The sequence below is a fragment of the Miscanthus floridulus genome, chromosome 19 (genome assembly GCF_019320115.1).
Source record: "Miscanthus floridulus cultivar M001 chromosome 19, ASM1932011v1, whole genome shotgun sequence".
NCBI lineage: Eukaryota > Viridiplantae > Streptophyta > Magnoliopsida > Poales > Poaceae > Miscanthus > Miscanthus floridulus.
This window is the reverse complement of record NC_089598.1, coordinates 86,278,064-86,301,625: the sequence shown is the minus strand read 5'-3', so window position 1 is coordinate 86,301,625 and position 23,562 is coordinate 86,278,064. Positions and strand designations below refer to the sequence as shown.

The 23,562-nt window shown below is 48.6% G+C and overlaps 1 protein-coding gene across 1 annotated transcript; it reads left to right on the top strand.

Annotated features, from left to right (window-relative positions):
• Positions 1-18,564: 18,564 nt before the first annotated feature.
• LOC136526309 (uncharacterized) lies at positions 18,565-22,973 on the top strand. Its single transcript, XM_066519016.1, has 4 exons — positions 18,565-20,197; positions 21,126-21,193; positions 22,840-22,890; positions 22,938-22,973. The coding sequence occupies exons 1-4, from the start codon at positions 18,565-18,567 to the stop codon at positions 22,971-22,973; spliced, it is 1,788 nt and encodes a 595-aa protein (XP_066375113.1).
• Positions 22,974-23,562: the final 589 nt, after the last annotated feature.

Here is a 23,562-nt window from a genome sequence, read left to right as displayed (position 1 = left end):
GAACCATGTTGACGAAGTTGCGAGGTTTTGGCCGAGGTCGATGTATAAAACACAGATCCGAGCAGCATTGTATATTGTATGCGTAGTTGGAAGCAGTGTTTCGAAGGCCGTAGGGCTGAGCCTGGTAATTCTCCATCAAGGCTTCTCACTCGGAGAGCCGGAGACCCGTTGCGGGGGCTGGTCGGCGACGAACGGAGCGCCCTTCAGGAGTAGACGTGACCACGAGATCCATACCGAGTCGTGCAGGACGACTGGCCCGAGCTGGTCGGGTAGATCTGTTGTGGGTAGTGGTCACCTGCTCGATAGGTTGATTTTGAATTGAATCTACTAGAGCTAGGGTTTCAGTAAGCTTGGTGCCGACCTGATCGATGGAGTCAAGCAGGTCGGTGTTGTCGATCTGCCTCCCTTTGTAGCGAGGAAGCGAACGATGGGTTGTCGGTGTGGTTGAAGACGATGCTAGTGTGGCCGGAGCGAGATCCAACGTGGTCGGAGCCATAGCTGATGCTGGTGAAGCAGTGGTCGATGCAGATTGGATCTACGCCTCCTCCGTGGTCATGGCGATGAAGTTGTCGGAGCCAGTGGTCCAGGTGATCTGGCTGATGGTGAACGTGAGGCCATTCGCCGTAGCCATGGAACCAGGGATGATGACCATCTTGTTCGTCTGGGGAGCAGTACGCACACCCCCTACCTGGCATGCCACTGTCGACGAAATATGGTCGGCAATCTACCTAGGGGTATGCCCAAGGTAGTAGATTATCGGCAGACAGGTGCGCAAGCTACGAACAAGATGGTGACGCAAGACAGACTCGAGGTTTTATCCAGGTTCGGCTGCCATGAAGGCGTAATACCTACGTCATGCGTCTGATTGTATTGCTGTATGTAAATTAGATGATTTTTGAGAGGGGTCCCCTACTCGCCTTATATAGTCTGGGGGGCAGGGTTATAGATCTAGAAACTAATCCCAACCAGTTACAATTGCCATAGGTGGCCGGATAAGGATTCCTATTCTAACCGACCAGGATCTTGCTTGATCTCCAAGTCTACCTTGATTCCTTGCGCGGGACTCCGAGTAGATCGGCCGGGCCGCGCGTCGTCTTCTAGTGGGCCGGACCCCCTGGTCCGGGCCAGCCCAAACCTAGCCGTAAGGGTATAGGGGTTAATACCCCCACACTTGTAGAGAGGCATCCCTCGCTCGCCGAGCTAGGAGATGAATCGGCTCGGGGTGGCCAGATAGCTGGTGAGCCTTTGTATGCCTTTGACGTTGCGTATAGGGCCCATGTTGGAGATGGCCACAATTTTTTGGGGTTGTCCTCGATACCGTGTTCAGACACGATGTATCCCAGCAGCTTCCCTTCGGAACCCCAAAAACATATTTTTTGGGATTCAATTTGATGTTGAACGTCCGGAGGTTTGCGAATGTCATGGCCAAGTTCACGACCAGGGCACAAGCTTGGGCCATTTTGACCACTATGTCATCAACATAGACGGCGATTGTTGGTTTCGGCCATTCAGCTTGATCAGGCTAATCGAGCGAGTCGATTTGATCAGCGAAGCATTGCTGCATGCACCTTTGGTAGGTGGTGCTAGTGTTCTTCAGACCGAAGGGCATGGTTACTTAACAGTACGAACCGTACGGGGTGATGAATGAGGTTGTGAGCTGACCAGTCTCTTTGATCGCAATCTGGTGATAGCCTGAGTAGGCATCCAGAAAGGAGAGGATCTCGCATCCCGAGGTGGAGTCGGCTATCTGGTATATGCGTGGCAAAGGAAAGTGATCCTTTGGACATGCTTTGTTGAGGCCAGTATAATCGATGCACATTCTCCATTTTCTGGTCTTCTTTTTAATAAGGATAGGATTGGCAAGCCAGTCAGAGTGGAATATCTCTCTGATGAATCTAGCTACCAGGAGTTTGGTGACCTCCTCGCCTATGGCCCTGCGCCTCTCATCATCAAAGCGGCGTAGGCATTATTTGCTGGGCTTCGAGCCTGGGATGAGGCGCAGTGCATGCTCGGTTACCTCTCGTGGTATGCCTGGCATGTCAAATGGTTTCCATGCGAAGACATCACGGTTGGCGCGTAGGAAGTCGATGAGCTCGCATTCCTATTTGGCCAGTAGCTGGGTCCTGATCCGCACCATCTTGGTTGGGTCAGTGTGGTCGATCCCCACCACCTTAGTTTCCTCGAGTGGGCGGAAGGCCGTCGAGGCAGTTGGTTTGTTGCAGTCTGGGACTATTGGGGTCGATAACTCTTCGAGCCGCGGGAGCTCGGACGAGTTGATGTTGGTAGTGGCGAGCTCGTAATGCCTGTGGTCGCACGTGAAGGCGTGCGAGAAGGTGCTACTCACAGTGATGACGCCGTTCGGTCCTGACATCTTTAGCTTTAGGTAGGTGTAGTTGGAGACCACCATGAACTTGGCACAGCATGGCCGCCCCAAGATGGCATGGTAAGACCCCGGGAAGTCCACCACCTCGAAGGTAAGCACCTCCGAGCAGAATTTGGCTCGGTCGCCAAATGTGATGGGCAGGTCGATTTGCCCGAGCGGGTATGCCTACGCTCTCAGGATCACGCCATGGAAGGGAGAGCTCGCCAGTCAGAGTTCCGATCGGGGGATGAGCATGGCATCGAGGGTGTCGACATAGAGGATGTTGAGGCCACTACCTTCATCCATCAACACCTTGGTGAGGCACTTTTTTGGACAATGGGGTCAACGACGAGTGGGTAGCGTCCCAGTCTAATGACGTGGGATGGATGGTCCCTCCGATCAAAAGTGATCGAAGATTCCGACCAGCGAAGGATGGAGGGGACGGCCATTTCGGCGACGCACGCCTCTCGGTAGCGCACTTTGTGTTGGCGCTTGGAGTAGATGGCATTAGATCCCCTAAAAATCATGATGCATTCCTTGGGGTTGGGGAAGCCATGCCCATCCCTGCCCGCCGTGCCTCCCTTCTTGGCTGCTGCCTCCTTGCCCTTTCCTTCTTTTGGCCCACCAGCCTGTTGCAGGAAGTGCTTGAGGAGCTCACAGTCTTTGTAGAGGTGTTTGATGGGGTAAGCGTGGTTGGTGTAGGGGCTATCGATGAGCTTGCCAAAGTGGTTAGGCAGGCTCTGTAGGGGCTGCTTGCCCATGCAATTAGTTGTGGCGACCAATGTAGAGTTGGGCGGTCGGCACCGATCCTTCTTATTCTTCTTGCCCCTCTATGAGGAGGGGCCCTCATCTTGGTCCTCGCGCTTGGCCTTGCCCTTGTCCTGGCCTCCATTGAAGACCGCTCCGACCACCTCCTCGCTGGAGGCATGGTTTGTGGCGACATCGAGCAGGTCACGAGTGCTTCAGGGCTTCAGGCAGCCAAGCTTGTGGATCAGAGACTGGCAGGTCATCCTAGAGAGGAATGCGCTGATGACATCCACGTCGACAACATTAGAAAGGGAGTCGCACCACTTTGAGAACCTATGGATGTAATCTCATAGGGACTCGTTGGGCTCCTGCTGGCAGCTCTTGAGGTCCCAGGGCGGACATACGTCCCCTAAAAGTTCCCAACAAAGATCCTCTTGAGATCCACCTAGTCGCGGATGCTGTCGTGTGGGAGGAATTCGAGCCATGCTCAAACAATGTTCCCCCATGCAGATGGGGAGGTACTAAATGATGAAGTGATCATCATCCACTCCTCTGGCTCGGTAGGTGAGCCAAAAGTCTTCGAGCCATATACTAGGATTCGTCTCCCCGGTATATTTGGTGATGTTGGTCGGCGGTCGAAAGCGTTGTGGGAATGATGCTCTCTGGATGCGCTGGCCAAAGGTCCATGGTCTCGGGCCATCCGGGCTGGGACTCCTGTCGTCTGGTCGATGACCACGCCTGGGGTGCGTCTCCTCGGTCTCCTCAATGGTCTGGTTGGAGCCCGTGTTGTCTGCTCTCACTGCCGCCCGATGGACGTCATCATCATGCTAGGCCCGATGCTGGTTGCTGATGACGCTGTGTGTGGTTTGGTGCCACCCAAGGCGTTCTCGCACAGGCGATCGGTGTGGAGCGGGTGCTAGGTCAGGCTATGGCATAGCTACGCCCTCCTGTTCTACGCCTGGTGGCTGTAGTGGCGAGCGGATGGAGCGATTCGTCTGGTGCGTCTCCTCTCCTCTGGTGGGGAGAGAGGCCACGAGTCGGTGTCACGACGTGGAGCTCTCCGCCTATCGAATGGCGGTGGTCTCCACCAGTGCTTGGAGGTTCCGGTGGATCAACTGTTCTTAGGGGTTGTCCGGCTCAGGAAGGCCACGCAGTAGCATTGCCGCCGCGGTGATGTTCTGGCTTGCCCGAGCGAACTGTGAGGGATCGTTCCCCCCATGGATGATGTTGCACTGGACCTAGTGGGCGTGACCCCGGCTGCCGCTCGCCGGGTTACGCACATGGGGGTATCGTAGTACGTCGAGCGCACTGGCGCAGGTGGCGGCTAGTTCTGCCACCTTTGTCATAGCTCCTCGTTGTGCGCCTGGGCATATGCGAGGGCATCTACGCGAGGGTCTAGAGGGGTGTGGGTATGAAGAAACTCCACTACCACCGGTGGCTATCTCGGAGCATCCGCCATAGCACACTCGCAGGACAGAGGGTGGCTAGGTGCCACGATGTTGCCGATGCTAGAGTCGTCGCTCTCAACATCACCATCCATGAGGCCATGAAAATAGGCGGGAGCGTAGCTCGCCATCCCCATGAATTTGGATGTGAGAGGGGGCGGCACCAGCATCCTTCGGAGCCCCCAGGCATACGCATCCACGGGGGACGCGAGGCCATAGGGGAACCGGTTGGCAGGGACAACGGGGTCCCTCCGGAGAGTCGGCGAAAGGCAGTAAATAGCGAGTAAATAACAAAGTGTACATTACTCATAGTGGGGTTTGAGCAGAGCGTATGCTTAGAACGAAGCGCATGCACCTCACCGTTGAAGTCATCGGGTGTCCCAGAGCCGATGGAGGACGCATCTCCTCCAACAGGTGCCGAAACAAGTGCCTCCTCACGGAGGTGAAGCACGCTGAGCCGGTCGGCGACGAAGTCTAGGCTTCTAAAGAGGAAGGCCTGGGATGGCTCGAAGATGGGTGGAACCCACATCCCAATAGGTGGGAGTGTGGGAAACTCCAGTGAGCCAAAGCGAGTCGTATCGCTCGAGCCCGCCATGGCGAAGGTGGTGGAAAAGTGGGCCATCCGAAGACCAAAAGTGTGAACGTACAACATCTTCCCCACAGACGGCGCCAACTATCGATGCAGAAAGTGACCAACACGTAAATATTTGTAGTTTTGCCGTACGTTGTGATCGGATGTGGCCTAGCACTCAATGACATAGGGTTTATACTGGTTCAGGCAACATGCCCTACGTCCAGTTTGAGTTGGTCGGTGACTTTATTCCTAAGTCCAGGTGCTTGAAGTTTGCTGTGGGATTACAAATGGAAGGGAGAAAGATGGGGGTGCAAGAGGCCCGGTCGGACTCTGGTCTGAAGGGCCGAGAGTGATGGGAGCTCCGTTGTGCACTAATTGTTCGAACGTCTGTTGTTCGTTGGGATCCTTGGTCATTCGGATCATGTGTGTGTGTTGCTTGAGTTGTGAACTGATTGATCTCCCTGTTGGAAGAGAGCGCATCTCCTTTTATAGATGAAGGGGACGGTCTTTACAAGTGAGAGAGAGAGAGTGAGAGTTCGTATGCTACTAAGTCTTGTTGCCCATGCCGTCGGGTACAAGATGATGGTAGGCGCCCATAACACTATTTGTGTCAGACGCATGTGGGAGGTTTCATCGTATTCACCATGTATGGCAAATGACGGCACCCACAACATTGTCGATGCCAGAGGCATGTGGGGGGGTTTTACCGTGTTTGCCCGGTATGGGAATTGATGGCACCCACAGCACTATAGGGCAAATCATCGGCGCCCACAACACTGCTTGGGTTCTGACATGCCTCGAAGGTTGCAGGGCACCCTTCTAGCATGTCCTGTCAGTACTGTCCTACAGGTGTACAGGGTATGGTCCTTGGTTTTGTGGTTGACTTGAGCATCCTGTTTTGCTTGCTCTACCTGTTTCCTGAACCTCATCGAGCGGGCGTCCCCGGTCGGTTGGTCCCAGTCAGCTTCGACTACGCCAGTTGGAGAAAAGCTATAAGCAGAGGTTTGGTGTATCCCCAGTCGGAGACACGATCGGAGTTGGAAGCGTTGTTGGCCAGGCCTTCCGGTTGGAGAGGCGGGCTAGAGTCAGAAGCGAGGCCTTCTGGTCGGAGAGGCAGGCCAGAGTCGGAAGCAAGGGCCGTTCCTCCCTGGCCAGGCCTTTCGGTCAGAGATTGGATCGCCCTTTTGGCCCATCATTAGGTTTTTGGGCCGGCCCAGGAGTTGTGCATCGTTTGCAACGTCATTTGCTGGGCCAATCTTTTGTTGGGAAGCAGGTCCTTGAGGGACCCTGGGTTTATAAACCCGATAGTTAGTGTACCTACAGAAAATTGATTAGATAAAACCAGTGCCGCTATCTTAGATAGACCATATTGCTAGGGCCTATACTTATTTACCTAATTTTATCGCATCCTACTTTTCACAAAACTTTTGTTGGTCAAATTTTAGGTTTTGAAAAGAGTTATGAAACTTGTAGACTCGTTATTAGCTCTGGTACCACCTATGGTAGAACTGCCCGAAATAACACACCTTCAGAGACGCTCGTCTTCCACCAGACACTGAGCACCCCGAGAGCAAGATACTTCGAGCAGTTTCATCGAGCACACCCCAATGGAGAACACAAATTATCCACATTTTCCTCCAAGATCCAATAATGAGAATGAGTATACAATACTTAGTCCATTTCATACAACCAGAGTTCTTAAAAATACGTTATTACAGTACCAAGTTCAGAGTGCGGAAATTAAATAGCGGAATTAAAATAAACATCTAACAGTAGAATACAAGGATCCATCTGTGCCTACTAGAAGAATCCTCCACACAATAGCTACTCTTCAAGCTGCACCTACAATAGGGGTAAATAAACCCTGAGTACACAATGTACTCACAAGACTTATCCGACTAGTGGGAATAATTTCCCGACTCCAAAGGATATGATAAGTTTTATGGTTTTTTGGATTTCCTTTTTGGCAGAAAGCAATACTAGTAGTGAATCCTTATGTATGTTTCTTGTTAGGAGTCATGATTAGTTCATTATCTAGCCATTCTAGTTAAGCACCTGTTCTACTTTCAAGCAAGATTTGAGCAAACAGATCCATTTCACCATCTTTCATCCTCCAGTTCTTACTACGTTGCTAGATTGTAGACAAGTCGTACTGGATTATCCGACAATTCATGAATCAATGTGTCCAGCTAGGTACCCTGAAACACGCTCCCCGCTTGTACCCTAGGCACAAGCAGGACCAACCCATCACTCTCCTGTCAAGGGGTCCAGGTCCCTGTCCAAACTTGGACTCCAACCCCCACACCTGAGTCCCAGACGCAGTGTGGTGCTTAGACCTCCACCATTCCCGTCTCCAATCAGTCAGTCCGAAAAGAACCGGAACCCACGATAAGAGAGCAACGAGCCTTCCCTGCTCCCATAAACAAGTATGTGCTCAGGATAATAAATCTATGACCTGACTAGAATCCAATGCAACGGCCGGTCCTTAACCGACACGGACAGCGAAAATAGTGTAACCAAGCTATGCCCCGTTGGCCATGGGACACAACCTCTTACACCCACCAAAACACATACCATATCCCTGCTCGGTCTCCATTTTTCCTTTCACCATTTTATCATAAGAGTGATAATAATAATCACCTATTATGAGTAACGGCAGGTTACTCATGCTACCGAAAACCCTAAGCATAGCAGCTACTCGACCTATGCTAGTAGAACTCATAGGTAGGTATATCTATGCATGTAGTTTCAATATAAATCCTGTAATGTAATGCACATCATATATATTTCTAGTAATTGTTCAAAATAAGGGTTATGCATCGGGGCTTGCCTTGGGTAGGCGTGGTGTCAGCAAAGTCAACAGCTGTTGGCTCTAGGGCTCCCTCCTGGACGAGGATCTCCTCCTCGTACTCTTCAATTACCTCCTCGTACTCTTGCTCGCCCGTGGTCACGAACTCTATCAACTCGTTATCTACATGTATGAAATGATGATGCAACACTTAGTAATATGGCAACAACAACTCTTAAAATAAGAATACATCTACCAAGCTAACTCTAATGACTAAGATGCTAAGCTACCCATCCTTTCCACTAAACAGGTATGAAACATTTGAGTATTATCTTAGCAATAAAAAATGCATTCCTTACTTTATTTGTGATTTCATATATACTAAAACAAGGAGTACTTGAATACCCTATTTATCAAATGATTCTAAGGCTGCAAAAATTACAGTGAGCACGTAATAATATAATGAACCTATTGTAAAAATTTCATGGTCAAAGCTATTACCAATTTGCCACAAAAAGTCCTACAAATATTAAACTAAATAATGCTAAGCTTTCCTAAATGAATTAATGAACCTAACATCCTCACAGATAACTATAAACTAACTACACCAACAGATAGCTCACATTTTTATGAACCTAACAAATTTTGTTTCACTATTTTTGGACACCTACATAATTTACTATAGTTTCCAAATATCAGCTCAAAACTAAATTAGAAAAGCATTTGCTAATTTGTTGGAAAAAGAAAAACCAATCCTTGCGCGGCCCATCCGCGCGACCCGTAGACACGGCCCACGACGGGGGACCCACGCGTGCGCCGACCAACTTGCAAAAACACCCCTAAACTCTAGACAAACTAACCCGCAATCCATGTCACTATTCCTAGAGAGAGCAACTATGCAACAAATCCCTCGAAAACACCCTCCTTTACAACGGCGTGGTCCTCAGCCACCCGTGCGCGCACCGACGTGGTGGCGATGGCATTGGATGGCCATGTCGGCCAGCTGAGACCCACGCTGGCTCCATTAACAGGTCGACCCCCATCTACAACCCTAGCGGCTACAGTAGCCTAGGTTACAGGAACAGCAGAGCTCGTGGAATAGGCGACCATGGCGTGTGGCCCTATGCAACAGTGGCGCGACCATGCCGGCCACCCATAGCCACCGTGGGGAGAACTAGCTAATGTTATTGTAAGGAAAATGGACCCTAGGCCCATTTACTTTGGATTTTGGTGTTTGATGACCAACACAACCAAATTGGACTAAAGAATTTGCAAGTGTTTATTTTGTAGTTCAATAGGGTGCAAGACGTGACTTGGACAAAGGCGACGTGATGATCCGATGATCAACACCATAAGCTAGACCCAAGAAGCACAAGAGAAAGACCCAAGATATCAAATAAAGTCCAAGCACGAAGATAGGAACCAAGCCGTATACAAGATCGTGAAGAAACAAGCTCATAGAGGTGATCGGACGCTGGACCGAATGCTGGAAGGAAGCGATCGGACGCTCTGATCAGTGGCTTGGCAACAGCAGGCGTCAGTAGCAGTGACCAGATGCTGAACAAGTGGATCGTCCGGATGCACTGATGGCACTGTTCATTAGCCCGGCAACACATTCAGCAAGTGACCGGACGCTGGCGGCAAATCGACCGGACGTAGGACAACAGCGTCCGATCGAGTACAGAGAGGTTCCAGAGCAGCGAACTTGCGACCAGACGCGTCCGGTGGCAAGTGATCGGACACTAGCAGCGTTCGATCAGTTGTTCACGACTCCAACGGTCGGGACGACCGGACACGTCCGATCAGGACGACTCCAGCGTCCGGTCAGTAGCAGAAAAGCGGGGCTTATAAATACAACCCAAACCGGCCATTTGGTAAGTGTGGAGCTGAAGAAACATACCAAGGGTGTTGATACACCATTTTAGTGATCTCCACTTGCATAGTGCTCAGTGTTTTATTAGGTGATTAGCGTAGGTGCTTTGCGAAGTGCTTAGGTTGATTAGACCACCACTTATGCACTTGCTCTAGGTTTAGGCCTAATGTTTAGTGAGGTTTGCATACCTCTTATCACTCGGTGCTTGCGCGCACCATTGTTGTACATCGGAGGGGCTTGTAGTCTTGTGAGATCACACCAACCGTGTTTGTGGTGTGGCCTCCACCGTGTACCAGAGGGAACAAGACCCGCGGTGTTTTGGCCGGAAGCTTGATAGTGAAGCCAGCGGGGAGCATCCGGGAGAGGCTGGCTGGAAGGCACGTCGAAAACTCACTTGCGCATGGGGAAGGCCCGAGGCTATCCACGGAGTTACCCGACCGGGAGCTTGGCCCTTGCGAGGGATTCCTTGCGAGGGGCTCCAACGAGGACTAGGGGAAGCTTGCGCGCTTCTCGATACCTCGGTAAAAATACCAGAGTCGTCGACGGGAGTTTGCATATCTCTACCTTGCTCTTTAGCTTCCGCATTTACATTATTTGTATTACTCCTTTTGCGGTAGAGATAGAAACACACTAGCAAAATTATAGTTGCACATTTAGATATGTTATCTATTGCATAGGTTTTGCTAGGGTTAGAAAAAGAGGCCATAGTTTAGAGTTAGATTTTTAAGTTGCCTAATTCACCCCCCCCCTCTTAGGCGTCACGGTCTCACTTTAGTTATAGCATCACTATCGTACCCTGGTTGTGGCTGTGGTGATGGTTTAGCCGGGGATTCCCCGAACCAGGCTGGCCACGTGTGGGTGGTGGAATGCGGCGACGCTCCGAGACGGCACGGTCGAGTCAGCGGCGGGGTGGAGCTAGTAGTGACTAAACCAAGGCACACATGATGAAGAGGAAGGCAAGGCGCACCTACAGGCATGGGCAATTGGGCTCGGGTGGAGAGGTGAGAGGTCTGCCCTCGGTCATGGCCGCGGCACGGCCTTAACGACATACTGGCGGGAAGACGCCAAATTGGCGCCTGGTCGGGCTGTCATCAAGACGGTGAGGGTCGGACGGTGAGGGGACGTGAGAGTGGAGGTGCCGATGAGACGAATTGAATATAGATGACCTATCTCTGGCGCACTTGTGGGCGCAAGGCGACGGCGGCGGCGGCGGAGAGAAACTGAGGGAAAATAGGAAAAGAGGGAGACGGCGCTGCAGTGAGCTCGGCTCGTCCACGCCTTGGCGGGACGAGAGCGGCGAGACCGGGAGGCCCACACTCTGGTGCTAGCCGACAGACGTGCGCGCCCGACCTGCGTGGCCCGCGTGGCCACAGTGCCATAAATGGAAAAGCGATGGCGGCACGCCCATGTGCGCATGGCATCAAACTGGGCCAGTGGTGAGGAGCGGGCGCAACAGACAGACGCGAGCTCGACAGATGGGATGGCAACGGCAGCGACTGAGGCATGGCGCGAGGCGGTGGTGGCGCGTCAGCGCTCGGAGCAGGGCAGAGCCACCCCACTGTGCGAGCAGCAGCAGCGATGGCTCCACAAAGTCGTGCCAAAGCGACCAATACAGGGCAGCCGTGGCCGGCCAATCGTGGCACGCGCACGCACACAGAGCGCACCGGCGCAGCGGCGATGCGCCCCTGAGGCACGGTGACCGCGCCCACGCGAGGAAACCGGCCGAGAGCGTGTTGTGCATGGTTTTTAAAGCGTTCGAAAAATCTAAATCATTGATCCAATGTCCAAACCACCCATGCTATACCTAATTGGGTATATTAGGCTACTAAAACAAGCCATAATATCACACCACTCCTTAATCCAATTTCTCTACAAAAATTACCAAGCATAGCTTTGTCAGTCTGTTTTCAGACTTAAGAAATTGACCAAGTCTGGTATTGGATTTGCTTCAAATTCGATTTCCAAGCTATTAGAAATGTTAGCTAGTGATATCATTTTTCGACCGCAGGTATTTCATCGTCATCTACTAAGTTTGTACTCCAAACTTTATTTAAATGTCACATACATGTTCTATAGCATTTTTGCTTAATAAAAAATGGTTTTAAACCCTAAGTGATATAACATGACTATGGAATTAACTTTCGTTTCGCACTTCCATTGATCGTTTTGAGTTACGGAAATTGACCTACACTCTTTATTACATGCATTAACACATAAACATGATGCTCATGACATATTTTAGTAAATGATTTATAGTGTGACACCGAGGGTGTTACAATACTTAGCGGTCACATGGCTTCACCGGCCATGGCACCAGGGAACAAGATCCTGAACCAAGCACACCGGCCCGGAGGATCTCCCTCCTCACCGTACGCCGCTGCTTCGTTCCTCTAGCGCGCGACCTTCAGCTGGATCAACTCCCTCATCAACTAGGGCTACGTAGTAGAGTCCCTCAAAACCGAAGACGTGCTCCCGGTCTCTGCCGGCCACCGCGCCTAGGCGGCGCACGCGCTGTTCATGTCCAATTGGCCAGCGTCGCCAGGGTCTCGGCACCCGGTTGGCGTGGCACTCACCCGGTTGGCGTGGCACTCTAGCTGTCTTTCTGGCCGCAGCTCGTGCTAACTGCATTTCTTGGCCTCGCGTGCCTGGGTGCCATGTACGTCGGCCCGTCGCTCATCGACCGGTTCGTCGAGTTCATCCACCGCGGCGGACTCGACGAGGAGGTTGACCGCTGTCGTCTCCACCCACGAGTACAGCACAAAGCCGGAGGTCGGACGTGCTGTAGGTCGGAGCCTTCGCGATGGCGCGATGGAGAGGAGGCGAGGGAAAGAGTCGCGGTGCCGTGCAGGAAGGAGGAGACGGCGCGGGGAAGAGCGGATGCGCGCGAGAAGGCTACGCGCATTTTGACGCACGATGTCAGCCTTTTTGCCAATTGCCAAAATATGGAAAATGATACGGGGTACTCTTGGAGATGAGTTTTTCTCTTTTTTTCAAAAAAAATATGGATGGGGAAGGAAAATGGGGAACTCTTGGAGATGCTTACGAGTTTTAAAGTCCTGATGGGACTTTTGGGAACAGGTAGTGTTTGTTTTTTATTTTTGTAGTAGTGTCTAACTATTTTTAGTTAGCTAAATTTTAACTATAACTAATAATTAACTTTAGTCCATTCAAATAAATCCTAAGTTAGGAAAGGAAAGGTCATGGTTGCTTTCTTTTATGTGGGGACTGGAGAGTCACCTCGATACTGACATGCTCAATGCCGCTGAGCTGAAAAATTGGAACGTTGTGTAGGAGTCCTGGCCTCCTGGGTACTGACTGGGTCAGCAAGTAACCCAATTAATCAAGTGGGCCGCCGTTGCGTGAAATGGGGTTATCCGTTCTTGTGTCTCATCTCTGTGCTTTAACATCGCCTAGGAAGGAAAAAAGAATGTCTGTGCTTCTATACACTACAGGAGCATCAAAGTAAAGCAAAGCTCATTGGGTCAATAGAGAGCAAGTGCCGTTACTGTTGCATCTTCGGCTACTGTTGAATGTTGACCTGTTTGGCGATCCAAAAGAACTCTACTCTCTCCGTCCGGTAGAGAATGTAATTCTCATTTTCCGAAAACCAATCGATTTAAATTTTGACTAAAATTATAAAAAAAATTACTAACATTCATATATAAAATAAATAACATTAAATTCGTTATAGAATATATTTTCATAATAAATTTATTTAGAGACATAAGTGTTAGTACTATTTTTTATAAACTCGGTCAAACTTTAGCTAATTTGACCGGCACACATCTCATAATTACGTTCTTCGGCTACTGTTGAATGTTGACCTGCTTGGCGATCCAAAAGAACTCTACTCTCTCCGTCCGGCAGAGAATGTAATTCTCATCTTCCGAGAAACCAATCAATTTAAATTTTGACTAAAATTATAAAAAAATTACTAACATTCATATATAAAATAAATAACATTAAATTTGTTATAGAATATATTTTCATAATAAATTTATTTAGAGACATAAGTGTTAGTACTATTTTCTATAAACTCGGTTAAACTTTAGCTAATTTGACCGGCACACATCCCATAATTAGTTCTTTTATGGGTCAAGGAAGTATTTATTATCAAAGCACCCCAAAGCTAACTCACCCTAAAAGGGGATAAAGTTGCCAGGCACATGATTAAGAGAAGAGGTCGCCTCACTAGACTGTCGGAGACTCACGAGACCCAAATTTAAAATGAGTCTCCAACATAATATATATAGTCTCTAATACAGTATCTATATAAAAGACTTATTTTAGATGTCAGGAGAGATATAACCTAAATCTGAGTATCCTCACTCCTTGAAACTTATTTGTAGAAAGAATTCTCTTTTAGATCTTGTTAAAGAAGATAAAAATAGGTATTAAACTAGCGTTATCCAACCGTGAAATGGGCTTAGTAACGGGTGTTTAGAGACAGTAAAAACATCCATGATGCGTGCCGCCCGCACCAACCAAAAGTCCGAAAGGTGTAACCACTGGTCACTTCATCGATCGCGTCAGCGTTCATTTTCACCTGCGACCTGCGTCAATTTTCAGCTTGTGAATTTGCACGGGCAGACAGTAGTAGCAGCAGCCAGCACGCAGGCAGAGTCACGCGTCATCGCACGGATACAGAGGGATTTCAATGGCCTGGGCAGATATGGTCAAACCAGAGTCAAAGCCCTCCCTCTCACAGTCACACAGGTCACACCCGTGTCGTAGTGTTGGGGACATCTTCTGCCCGTGGTCAACCTGTTGAAATGGTATTTTTTATGTTCGGCTAGATCAAAAAACTGTATTTCAACAGGAAAAGGCTAGCGCACGAACCTCGTAACGGAGATGGAGCCTAGCGTCCTTGGCACGTCCGCTTTAAGGCTGGGCGAAAATAATAGTGAACCAAAAATCGAATCGAAAGAACCGGAATCGAAAATTTCGGTTAGCTGTTCGGTTCTCAGTTCCTAGGGACCGAATTAACTGATCAAATTTCGGTTCCTAGGCTCGGTAGGAACCGAAATTCACAAACAATCCCAATAAACCTTACAATCTAGGTCTAATACCAACTTAACCCTAGATATAAAAGGTGGATGACACCCCCTCACAGCCTCACACCCTCGTATTTTTTAAAATCTCAGCATTGTGCTTTTTTAAAAATCTTTTTTTTTCTATTTTTTCTATTCTTTTTTTTGTTGCTTGTGTAAATCCTCGGTTAGTTCGGTCGGAACCGGAACCGAACCGAACTAACCGAAACCGATTTTGCTCGGTTCCAAGATTTGCGAAGAACCGATCGGTTCCTATTTGTAGAGAACCGAATTTGTGTCATAAACAGAAGAACCGAATCAATCGGTTTCGGTTAACCGAACGCCCAGGCGTAGTCCGCTTAACATGAGGTCCCGCGCTGTTCCGTGTCCGCGCCACTCCAGATCACACGCTCTGTCTGCCGTTCGCGCCCTCTTCGTAACCACGCGCATGCAGGTAGCTGCTATAGACGGAGTTCACTGCAACATGTACAACACTAAATCTACTTTTATAATATCTAGAGAAAAACATTTACAACATATGTCCGAAACAGTTAAAACACTTGCAATATACGTCTGAAACACGAGGGAAACACGCGTGTAGCCATTATGCAATATTTAAATAAAACACTTACAACATATGTATAAAAACATATGCAACATCTGGATGAAAAATTTTCAACATAAGTGTGAAACATATGCAACTTCCGTCTAAAAACAGCTGAAAATTTTGGATAAATGCTTACAGCATACGTGTATAGCCATTGCAACATATGCAATATCCCGATCTACTTTTACAACATCCACGTGAAACACTTCCAACATGCATATGAAACACCTGAAACACTTGAAATATACGCTTGCAACATCCGAGGAAGGAAGGGAGCGCGAGGTGCAGTCAGAGAAGCCCGTTCCGGGTCTGGACACTTCGAATCTCGTGATGTCGTGAGTGAGGTCGAGAGTCACGGTAGCGCCGGCGTCGACATGGCGGGGGATGGAGCACGGCGCGGCGGTAGAGGTGGTGTGGCTCGACGTGGGATGGGGGCGCCGTCGTGAGGCAGCTTGGGGCGTGCGGACCACGCGGTGAGCCGCGACAAGTGAAGCTAGGAGTTGGGGATTTTTGTCGACTGTTATAGTTGTAGATGGAGTAGATAGAGGAGAGGGCATAGATGGGCTTGTTGGGCTGGTCACTGTGCTGGAGCGAGCGCGGAGCAAAGCGTCCTATTTTTTTCAGACTCTGGATGTATATTCCGTAGCATTACCGATTCCAATATACAGGAAATGAATTACCAGAGGGCAGCCAAACCCGAGGGTAAAATGGTCTTTTATCTATCCTATAGATTGAAAGTAACTAATTTATTCGGTGTAGTGCGTTGTATACTAAACCATGCTTTTTTTAGTATGTGGGAGATAAAAATCAATTTTAACAATATGTTCTACTCTGTCTATCCTAAAATAAGTGTACGTGCCCGTTAAACTTTTTTAAATTTACTTAGATTTATCACAAAATATTAGCAATATTTTTATCTTCGAATAAGTTTATTATAAAAATGTATTTAGCAATTAATCTAATAACATTTATTATGCTTCATAAATATCATAAATTTATATATATATTTGGTTAAAATTAAAAACGTTTGATTTCTTGTAAAAGTGAGAATGACATTTTTTGAGTCCGACGGAGTACGTAAAATCACGCTCTCTGTCCGACGGATAAAAAATTCCCATTTGTCAACTCGTTTGCGAGCTCACAACAGCTGTGTCGTCCTCGGTCCTCTTCCTCTCTCGTGTCTCACAGCAATGACAGCATAGGCAGTGTGACCTGCAGTCCGAGACACACCAGAAGAGGTAGCAGGGTGTCAGGGATATGTGTAAGATTGGAATGTCAGGGATATGTATAAGATGGACTGCTAGGTGAGGCCGGGCTAAAGCAAAGGCAAGGCTAAATCAGTACAAAGGGCCGGGATAACAAGAGGAAGGGCATCGAATAATTATGAGAAAACATAGTACCTCTCCTAGTTATTGTTCTTCTTCCCAACTCTCTATCTCTCTTGTACCCGGATTCCTATCTTCAGTTCCTTCTAGACCTATAGCCTAACACCTTATTCCCTTGCTTGCTGATTCCGACCACCTTTTCCTCTTAGGTCTTGTACTTTCCTTGCCTGAATCAAGTTATCTGTGAACCAATCTAGTAGAGTTGCTAACATTTGGTATCAAGAGCTTTTCGATTCTCTTCCTGTTTCCTATCTTCTACTCTGATTTGCAATTTGCCGTGGTTGGTTGATCTCGTCGTGCCGCAGTGAGCTGCTGTAGCGCGATTGAGTTCCTAAAATTCCTCGGTTCCGCGAGTTGAGCCGAGAATAGGCGTCCTGGATCGATCACCACCGCCACCACCATCGAAGCCTCCAATCCGATTCCACTACACCCGCCGAGCCCCGCAGAGTGAAACAATGAACCCCGACACGCAACTTCTGCTAAAGGAGATCCAGAAGCAACTCTCCGACCAGAAGGACCTTCTCGAGCGCAAGTGGGATCGGAGATTCACCGTGCAGGACGCCGCGTGCGAGGCCTCTCCAGGCGTCCTCGTCCCATCTCTGTCTGCTGCGGACGGAGTCGAGGTGGTAGCCGACAGTTGGGGCGGATTCTTCGAGCAGCCCGCCGACAACTGCTTCGACAACTGGGGTGGGTTGTTCGAGCCAGGGTTTTCAATTTCGGTATTGCAAAAATTTCGGCCACCATCGAAACTACCGAATTTCGTGAAATTCGGCCGAAATTTCGGCGAATTTTTTTTAGAGACTAGCACATGAAGTATGCTTTTTCTATAAAAACATTTAAATCTAAACAAATATTAGTATGATTTATAACTACACATCTATTGAATACAAAAATATGCAATATAAACAATAAAAAATTGAGTCTAAAGTTATATAACACATGTATTAGTGTATTACAAAATTTCAGATTTTTCTTTCGGCCACCACCGAAATTATCGAAATTCGTGAAATTTCGCCGAAATTTTGAACCCTGGTTCGAGCAGCCTGCCCACATCCTGGAGGAGTCGGCCGCCACCGACGCTGCTGACGGCGCCGACATCACCCTCGAGTTCGACCCCGCTGACCATGGCTTGCTCCCGGGCGCTGACTCCCTCGCCGACATACAGGTCCACAAGTTCACCTCCACCAACCTCGACGCGCCGCTCGACGTCGTCCAGAAGCTCGCCCAGTGCGGCCCCATTGACATCGAGTACATCCCTGCCTCTGCGGCCTTCTCCACCAGCTCCTTCATAACCGCGCATGCCTCGATCCTCACGCGCGAGGAGTTCGTGTCTAGAAAAGGCAACGACGCCACGACTTACCCCGCGCCCAATGCCGCCATCTTCGCTGACCAGATCCGCTACAATGGCGACGTCGAGCCAGACCCAGAGCCCGAGGCCGAGGCCTCCATCGGTCGGAGCACGCAGATGATGCTCGTGAAGGGCCAAATCCTCTCCGTCTCCTCCAGTCCAATCGTCTCCAACCCCGCATCCTCGTCGGGGCCTGCCCGCCGCGCGCCACACCCCGCTAGCGCCACGCCCTACCCACTGGTCGCGCTCAAGGTTTGTGCCGCCGCCGACTCGCCCTACGGGGTCTACTCCGAGCACATCGCCGTCTCCCACATGCTCAGCATGCGGGCCCGTGCGTGCCTGACTCTGAGGAAGCAGCAGGCTCACGGATAGGTCCCCGTCCCTCGTCGCCGGCGCTCCATCGGCATGAACGTCATCTTCGTCGACGCCGAGATGGCGCCGTGGAGCACGACCGGTGGCCTCGGCGATGTCCTTGGTGGCCTCCCGCCAGCCATGGCCGTGAAAGGGTCCCACGGGATGACTTGGTCGACACACGTTGTTGAAGCTACTCCAACGTCATCAACAACATCTACACTTCTAGGTGCCTCAACCCCAAGCCCTGCCATGTTGAGTTCGATATCTCTGGAGCATGCCAGCTTGGGTGCACGCCAGGTGTTCGAGGAATTGTCACTGCATGTAGACATCTTCTGCAACATCTGCATTAGCTTCGAGCTGCCGAGTCGTATGTCACTGGGAGTCGATCAACACCAACCATGGCCACCACCTGACGAACTGAGGTTGACGAGTTGTGATGCTGAGTTACGGCCTACACCATGGCTGTCGTTCTACATGGCTGTGAGGAACTCTACCACGGGTCACCCTGGACGACTCTGGAAGCCCCCATGGTATGTATCAACTCAACAACAAATCTGGTGTGTGCTTCCTGTACTTGTAGAGTCTTGGAAATGCTTGATGAGACCAAGGAGATTCGTTGTTTTTCATGTACCTCTTGGTATATCATTGCTTGATCCTGAGGTGATGAATGCATCTGGTCTTAGCAAGCTGAAAATAGTTAATCATGGAAGAAGTTGTGACAGAGGTGTTTCTAGTGTGCACATTATAGTTCATACCAGTATAGCTTCTCAACCATGGCTGACACCTACACAAGGTCAATTTGTTCAGATGAAGCTCTGCATTGATATCAGTTTTGATGCAGTCCATCTCAGGCCAATCCCTTGGCCATGTTTCTGTGGTTATGCAACCCCTATGCACTTGAAGACATCACTTTCAGTGAATACTATGTTTGTGAACTCCACTCAACTCTATTTGGGTTTCTGGTCACTGATCTGTTTAGGATGGGTTGTTGTGCAGTACAAGCCTCCATGGCCCCCACCCCAAAGCAACGGGACATGGTTTCAGTTATCTGTGAGTTTTGTGATTAGCTGCTCATTGCGTCAGTCTACAGTTCCATTCTTACATTATGTAAGCTGTCAAGAGTGCTGGAAGCTTTGGCTGGAGTTACTTCAAAATGCAGTGCAAGTTGCTAGACTCAACGATATCAAGTTGTCATGCACATGGTTAAGGGTATACATGATTCAGTTGTTTCCTGGAAAGCTTCAGGCTCTAGCTATAATTCTTCTGCATCTCATCAATGATAGAAGAGCTATGCTGCCACTTAGTGTTGGTCAATGGGGCATGATTCTATCACGTGCATACACGCTCAAAAGAGAATTTCTGGTGGAAGGTGAACATCTCGTGGTTACAGTAACATCTAATATGCAACAACTATTTCAGTGTTGTCCACTTGAAGTAGCAGGAATGCACGCTGTTGGTGTGTCAGCAACTCTGATGAAAGCTGGACTTCTTCAAATTACAATTGTTCGCTGTTCTTGCCATTTGCTTGCACTGGTAGCACTCATGGATGGACAAGCTAATTTTACAGTCACATATAATTATATACACACTTGCTGGGACTGCAGTTCCCTCGCAACCCTTGTATATGACAAGTATTTGGTAAATGTTGCTTTACTCAGGACCAATTCAATTGCTAGCAAGATGAGTACATTTGTTGCCTGCTCTTGTCAATGGCATCCTTGTTTCTATTCTGCTCCAACTGAACGTGATCGTGTGATTCATCACTCAAGGATGACGAAAAGACATGGACAACAAACGTGTGATGTCATTCTGCATGCTGCTCCAACCGCAGAGGCAAAGGAACTTCTCCAATTACCTTCTTCTATGGGGATCAAGATCACATTTCTGATCCAAATAAGGTGCTCGCAGTTTCCCTGGGATCCTAGTGGGTCCTAACTTCTCCACCGGCTTGGGGGCAAGCCGAATTTTAAGAAGGGGGGAATGTCAGGGATATGTGTAAGATGGAATGTCAGAGATATGTGTAAGATGGACTGCCAGGTGGGGCCGGGCTGTCAAACAGAAGCAAAGGCAAGGCCAAGCCAGTACAAAGGGCCGGGATGGCAAGAGGAAGGGCATCAAACAATTATGAGAAAACGTACACCTCGTTCGGCTGATAGGTTGAACAGTAATTTTTGGATGGTTTCGGATGATTCAATAGTATTCTGTGAGAGAGAATAAGCTGAAACAAACGGAAAGTAGTACAGCCGAACGCCCTCGTAGTACCTCTCCTAGTTAGTGTTCTTCTTCCCAACTCTCTATCTCTCTTATACCCGGATTCCTATCTCCAGTTCCTTCTAAGACCTATAGTCTAGCACCTTATTCTCTTGGGCCTCGTTTAGATTGAGGTTAGGAATCAGTATTTGACACTGTAGTATTTTCGTTTGTATTTGATAATTATTGTCCAATCATGACCTAACTAGACTCAAAAAATTCGTCTCGTAATTTACCATCAAACTATGTAATTAATTATTTTTTTATCTATATTTAATACTCTATGCATGTGTCTAATTATTGTCCCATTCCTCAGAGATGCTGTACTTTCCTTGCCTGAGTCAAGTTATCTGGTAACACAGGGACACTAGCTGCACAGAGCCGACACAGGAGCACGCTGGCGCTGCACCTGCACGCACCGATCCTCCTGGTAAGAAGCGATGCAATGCAAGCAAAGGAGGAACTGACAACCACTGATGACGGGCCCATGCATACAGTACACGGAACCGAGCGAAAACCCAGCGGATCGATAAAAGCTGCAGAATCTTTCGGTCAATCTGGGTCCCTGATGCACCGAATCTTTGGACTGCTCTTTCTCCTCCAGCCCTGCTGCCCCAGCTGCCCTGACCTCTACACTGGCAATCTGGCATGGCCTACTATCTTCTCCTCTCAGGCCCCGTTTAGTTGCCGAAATCGTATATCACTGTAGTGCAACGTAGCATTTCATTTGTATTCGATAATAATTGTCCAATCGTTGACTAATTAGACTCAAAACATTCGTCTCATAAAGTGCAACCAAACTGTACAATTAGATTTTGATTTCGTCAATATTTAGTACTCTATGCATGTACCGCAAATTTGATGTGACGGAAATCTTCTTTTTGCATAGTGTCAAAGTTTGCATAGTGCCCCAGGCGTAGCGAGCCCAGCTCCCAGCGGCGCAGCATCCCAGGCCTTGTTTAGATTGAAGAAAATTTCAACCTGATGAATAGTAACACTTTTGTCTTATTTGGTAAATATTGTCCAATCGTGAACCAACTAAGCTCAAAAGATTCATCTCGTGATTTCCAACTAAACTGTGCAATTAATTATTTTTTTTACCTACATTTAATGCTCCATACAAGCGGCTAAAAATTGATGTGATGGAGAGAGAGTGAAAAAACTTAGAATTTGGGGGTCATCTAAACAAGGCCCCAGTGGAGAAGAGAGTGGCAGCCTGACAAGCAAACAAATTCAGACACCATTACTGCTGCCGCTGCTGCTGCTACCTTTCGTGTCCAACGACCCAGGCGGCACCCAACCCAGCGATGGCATCTTCGGCGGCATCAGCAAAACTTTAGGCTTTTTCGTGGACAGATGATCGATCAACAGTAGATCGTGCCGTCTTTGCTCCTTGGCGCAGTTCAACTCTGCCGTTCGTTGCTTTGAGACCTGTACTGTAAAGTTGCAGGTCTCGCAGTATCCGAGGTAAAGAGTTTCGGCACTGACAGCGTGCGTGGAGCAGCTGTTCGCTGATGGGTTTATGGGCTAGTTTGGGTTGGGCTGGCTGGTGTTGGTTTTATGTGAGAGAAAAACACTGTTGGTTGGCTGGTTTGGGCTGGTTGAAACCAATAAGCGAATAGGGCTGGTTTGGGCTGGCTGGTGCTGGTTTTATGTGAGAGAAAAACACTGTTGGTTGGCTGGTTTGGGCTGGTTGAAACCAACAAGCGAACAGAACCAACAGTGTTTTTCTCTTACATAAAACCAGCACCAGCCAGCCCAAACCAGCCCATAAACCAACCAGCGAACAGGCCGAAAGACTTCAAAAGCGAGAAAATGGGATGGAAGGCAAGGATTCTAGGAGTACTGCACAAGCACATACAATGGCTCGCTTTGGAAGCTTCAATGGCAGGCTGTATCTGCTTTACAAAACATCGATACGATGATGCTTTTACCATAAAAGCAGAACAAAGACTAGCCCCAAGAACTGTTCGCTCAAAAAAAAAAAGACTAGCCCCAAGAACATCTACTGAGGCCTTTCAGGAATTTTATAGAAATCATGCATGAATTTTGTAAAAAATCAACTTAATTTTACAGGTAAACATAGAAACAAGAATTCCAAGCAGACGATGCTGGGTTGTTATTCAGGTGAGAGTGAATACGGTTTGTTTGGCAGGTTGTGTTTATGGCTGCAGCCTGCAGCTACAGCAGCCGAGCACGCGAGCAGCTGAAAATCATGATTCTCGTATATGCTATGGGTGTAAAACTATAATATCTTCCATACCAAGGTAATTGTCTAAGTAAGCATATGAACATCCAGATATTATTTGTATTGCTCCTACTAGTCATCCCCACATCGTAAAAAGGTGGTCAACAATGAGCGAATAGGTGGCTCAGCGAGGAAGTATGTGGCGGAGATGGATCTTTGATCGAACGGGTGGTGTGTACGCTACTAGGTTGTCAGCTATGTGGGTTGCTCGGTGTGTGGGCGATGTGGGTTGCGTGGTTGCTGCTACTCGGTTGGCTGGCTGCACTCATGCTATTGTTCGACTGCAGAGTGTGCCAATAGTTGTGGAGGGTAAGCCTGCTGGATACTCCTCATATGTACCTACGTCTCAAGTGAATAGATTTTTTTCAAAGTTCCAAGGTTGCACACTAGTCCAATATTCTACATCATATGCTCAGTTAGAGGCCATAAAAGGGAGCAACTAAATCTCTGTCCAACTAAGAGAAAAGATAAATTGTTTTTTTTTGTCTATTAGCCAAGACTATCGGAATATGATCAACAATGGCGTGAAAACAGATTAAAATCTATGAATA

Excerpts from the sequence above, each read along its gene's own strand:
- LOC136526309 (XM_066519016.1), top strand. The coding sequence starts at position 18,565 with ATGAACGTCATCTTCGTCGACGCCGAGATGGCGCCGTGGAGCACGACC. Across the intron at positions 20,198-21,125 it reads TTCAATTGCTAGCAAGATGA|GGACACTAGCTGCACAGAGC; the intron begins GTACATTTGTTG and ends CTGGTAACACAG. Across the intron at positions 22,891-22,937 it reads GATGCTGGGTTGTTATTCAG|CCTGCAGCTACAGCAGCCGA; the intron begins GTGAGAGTGAAT and ends TTATGGCTGCAG.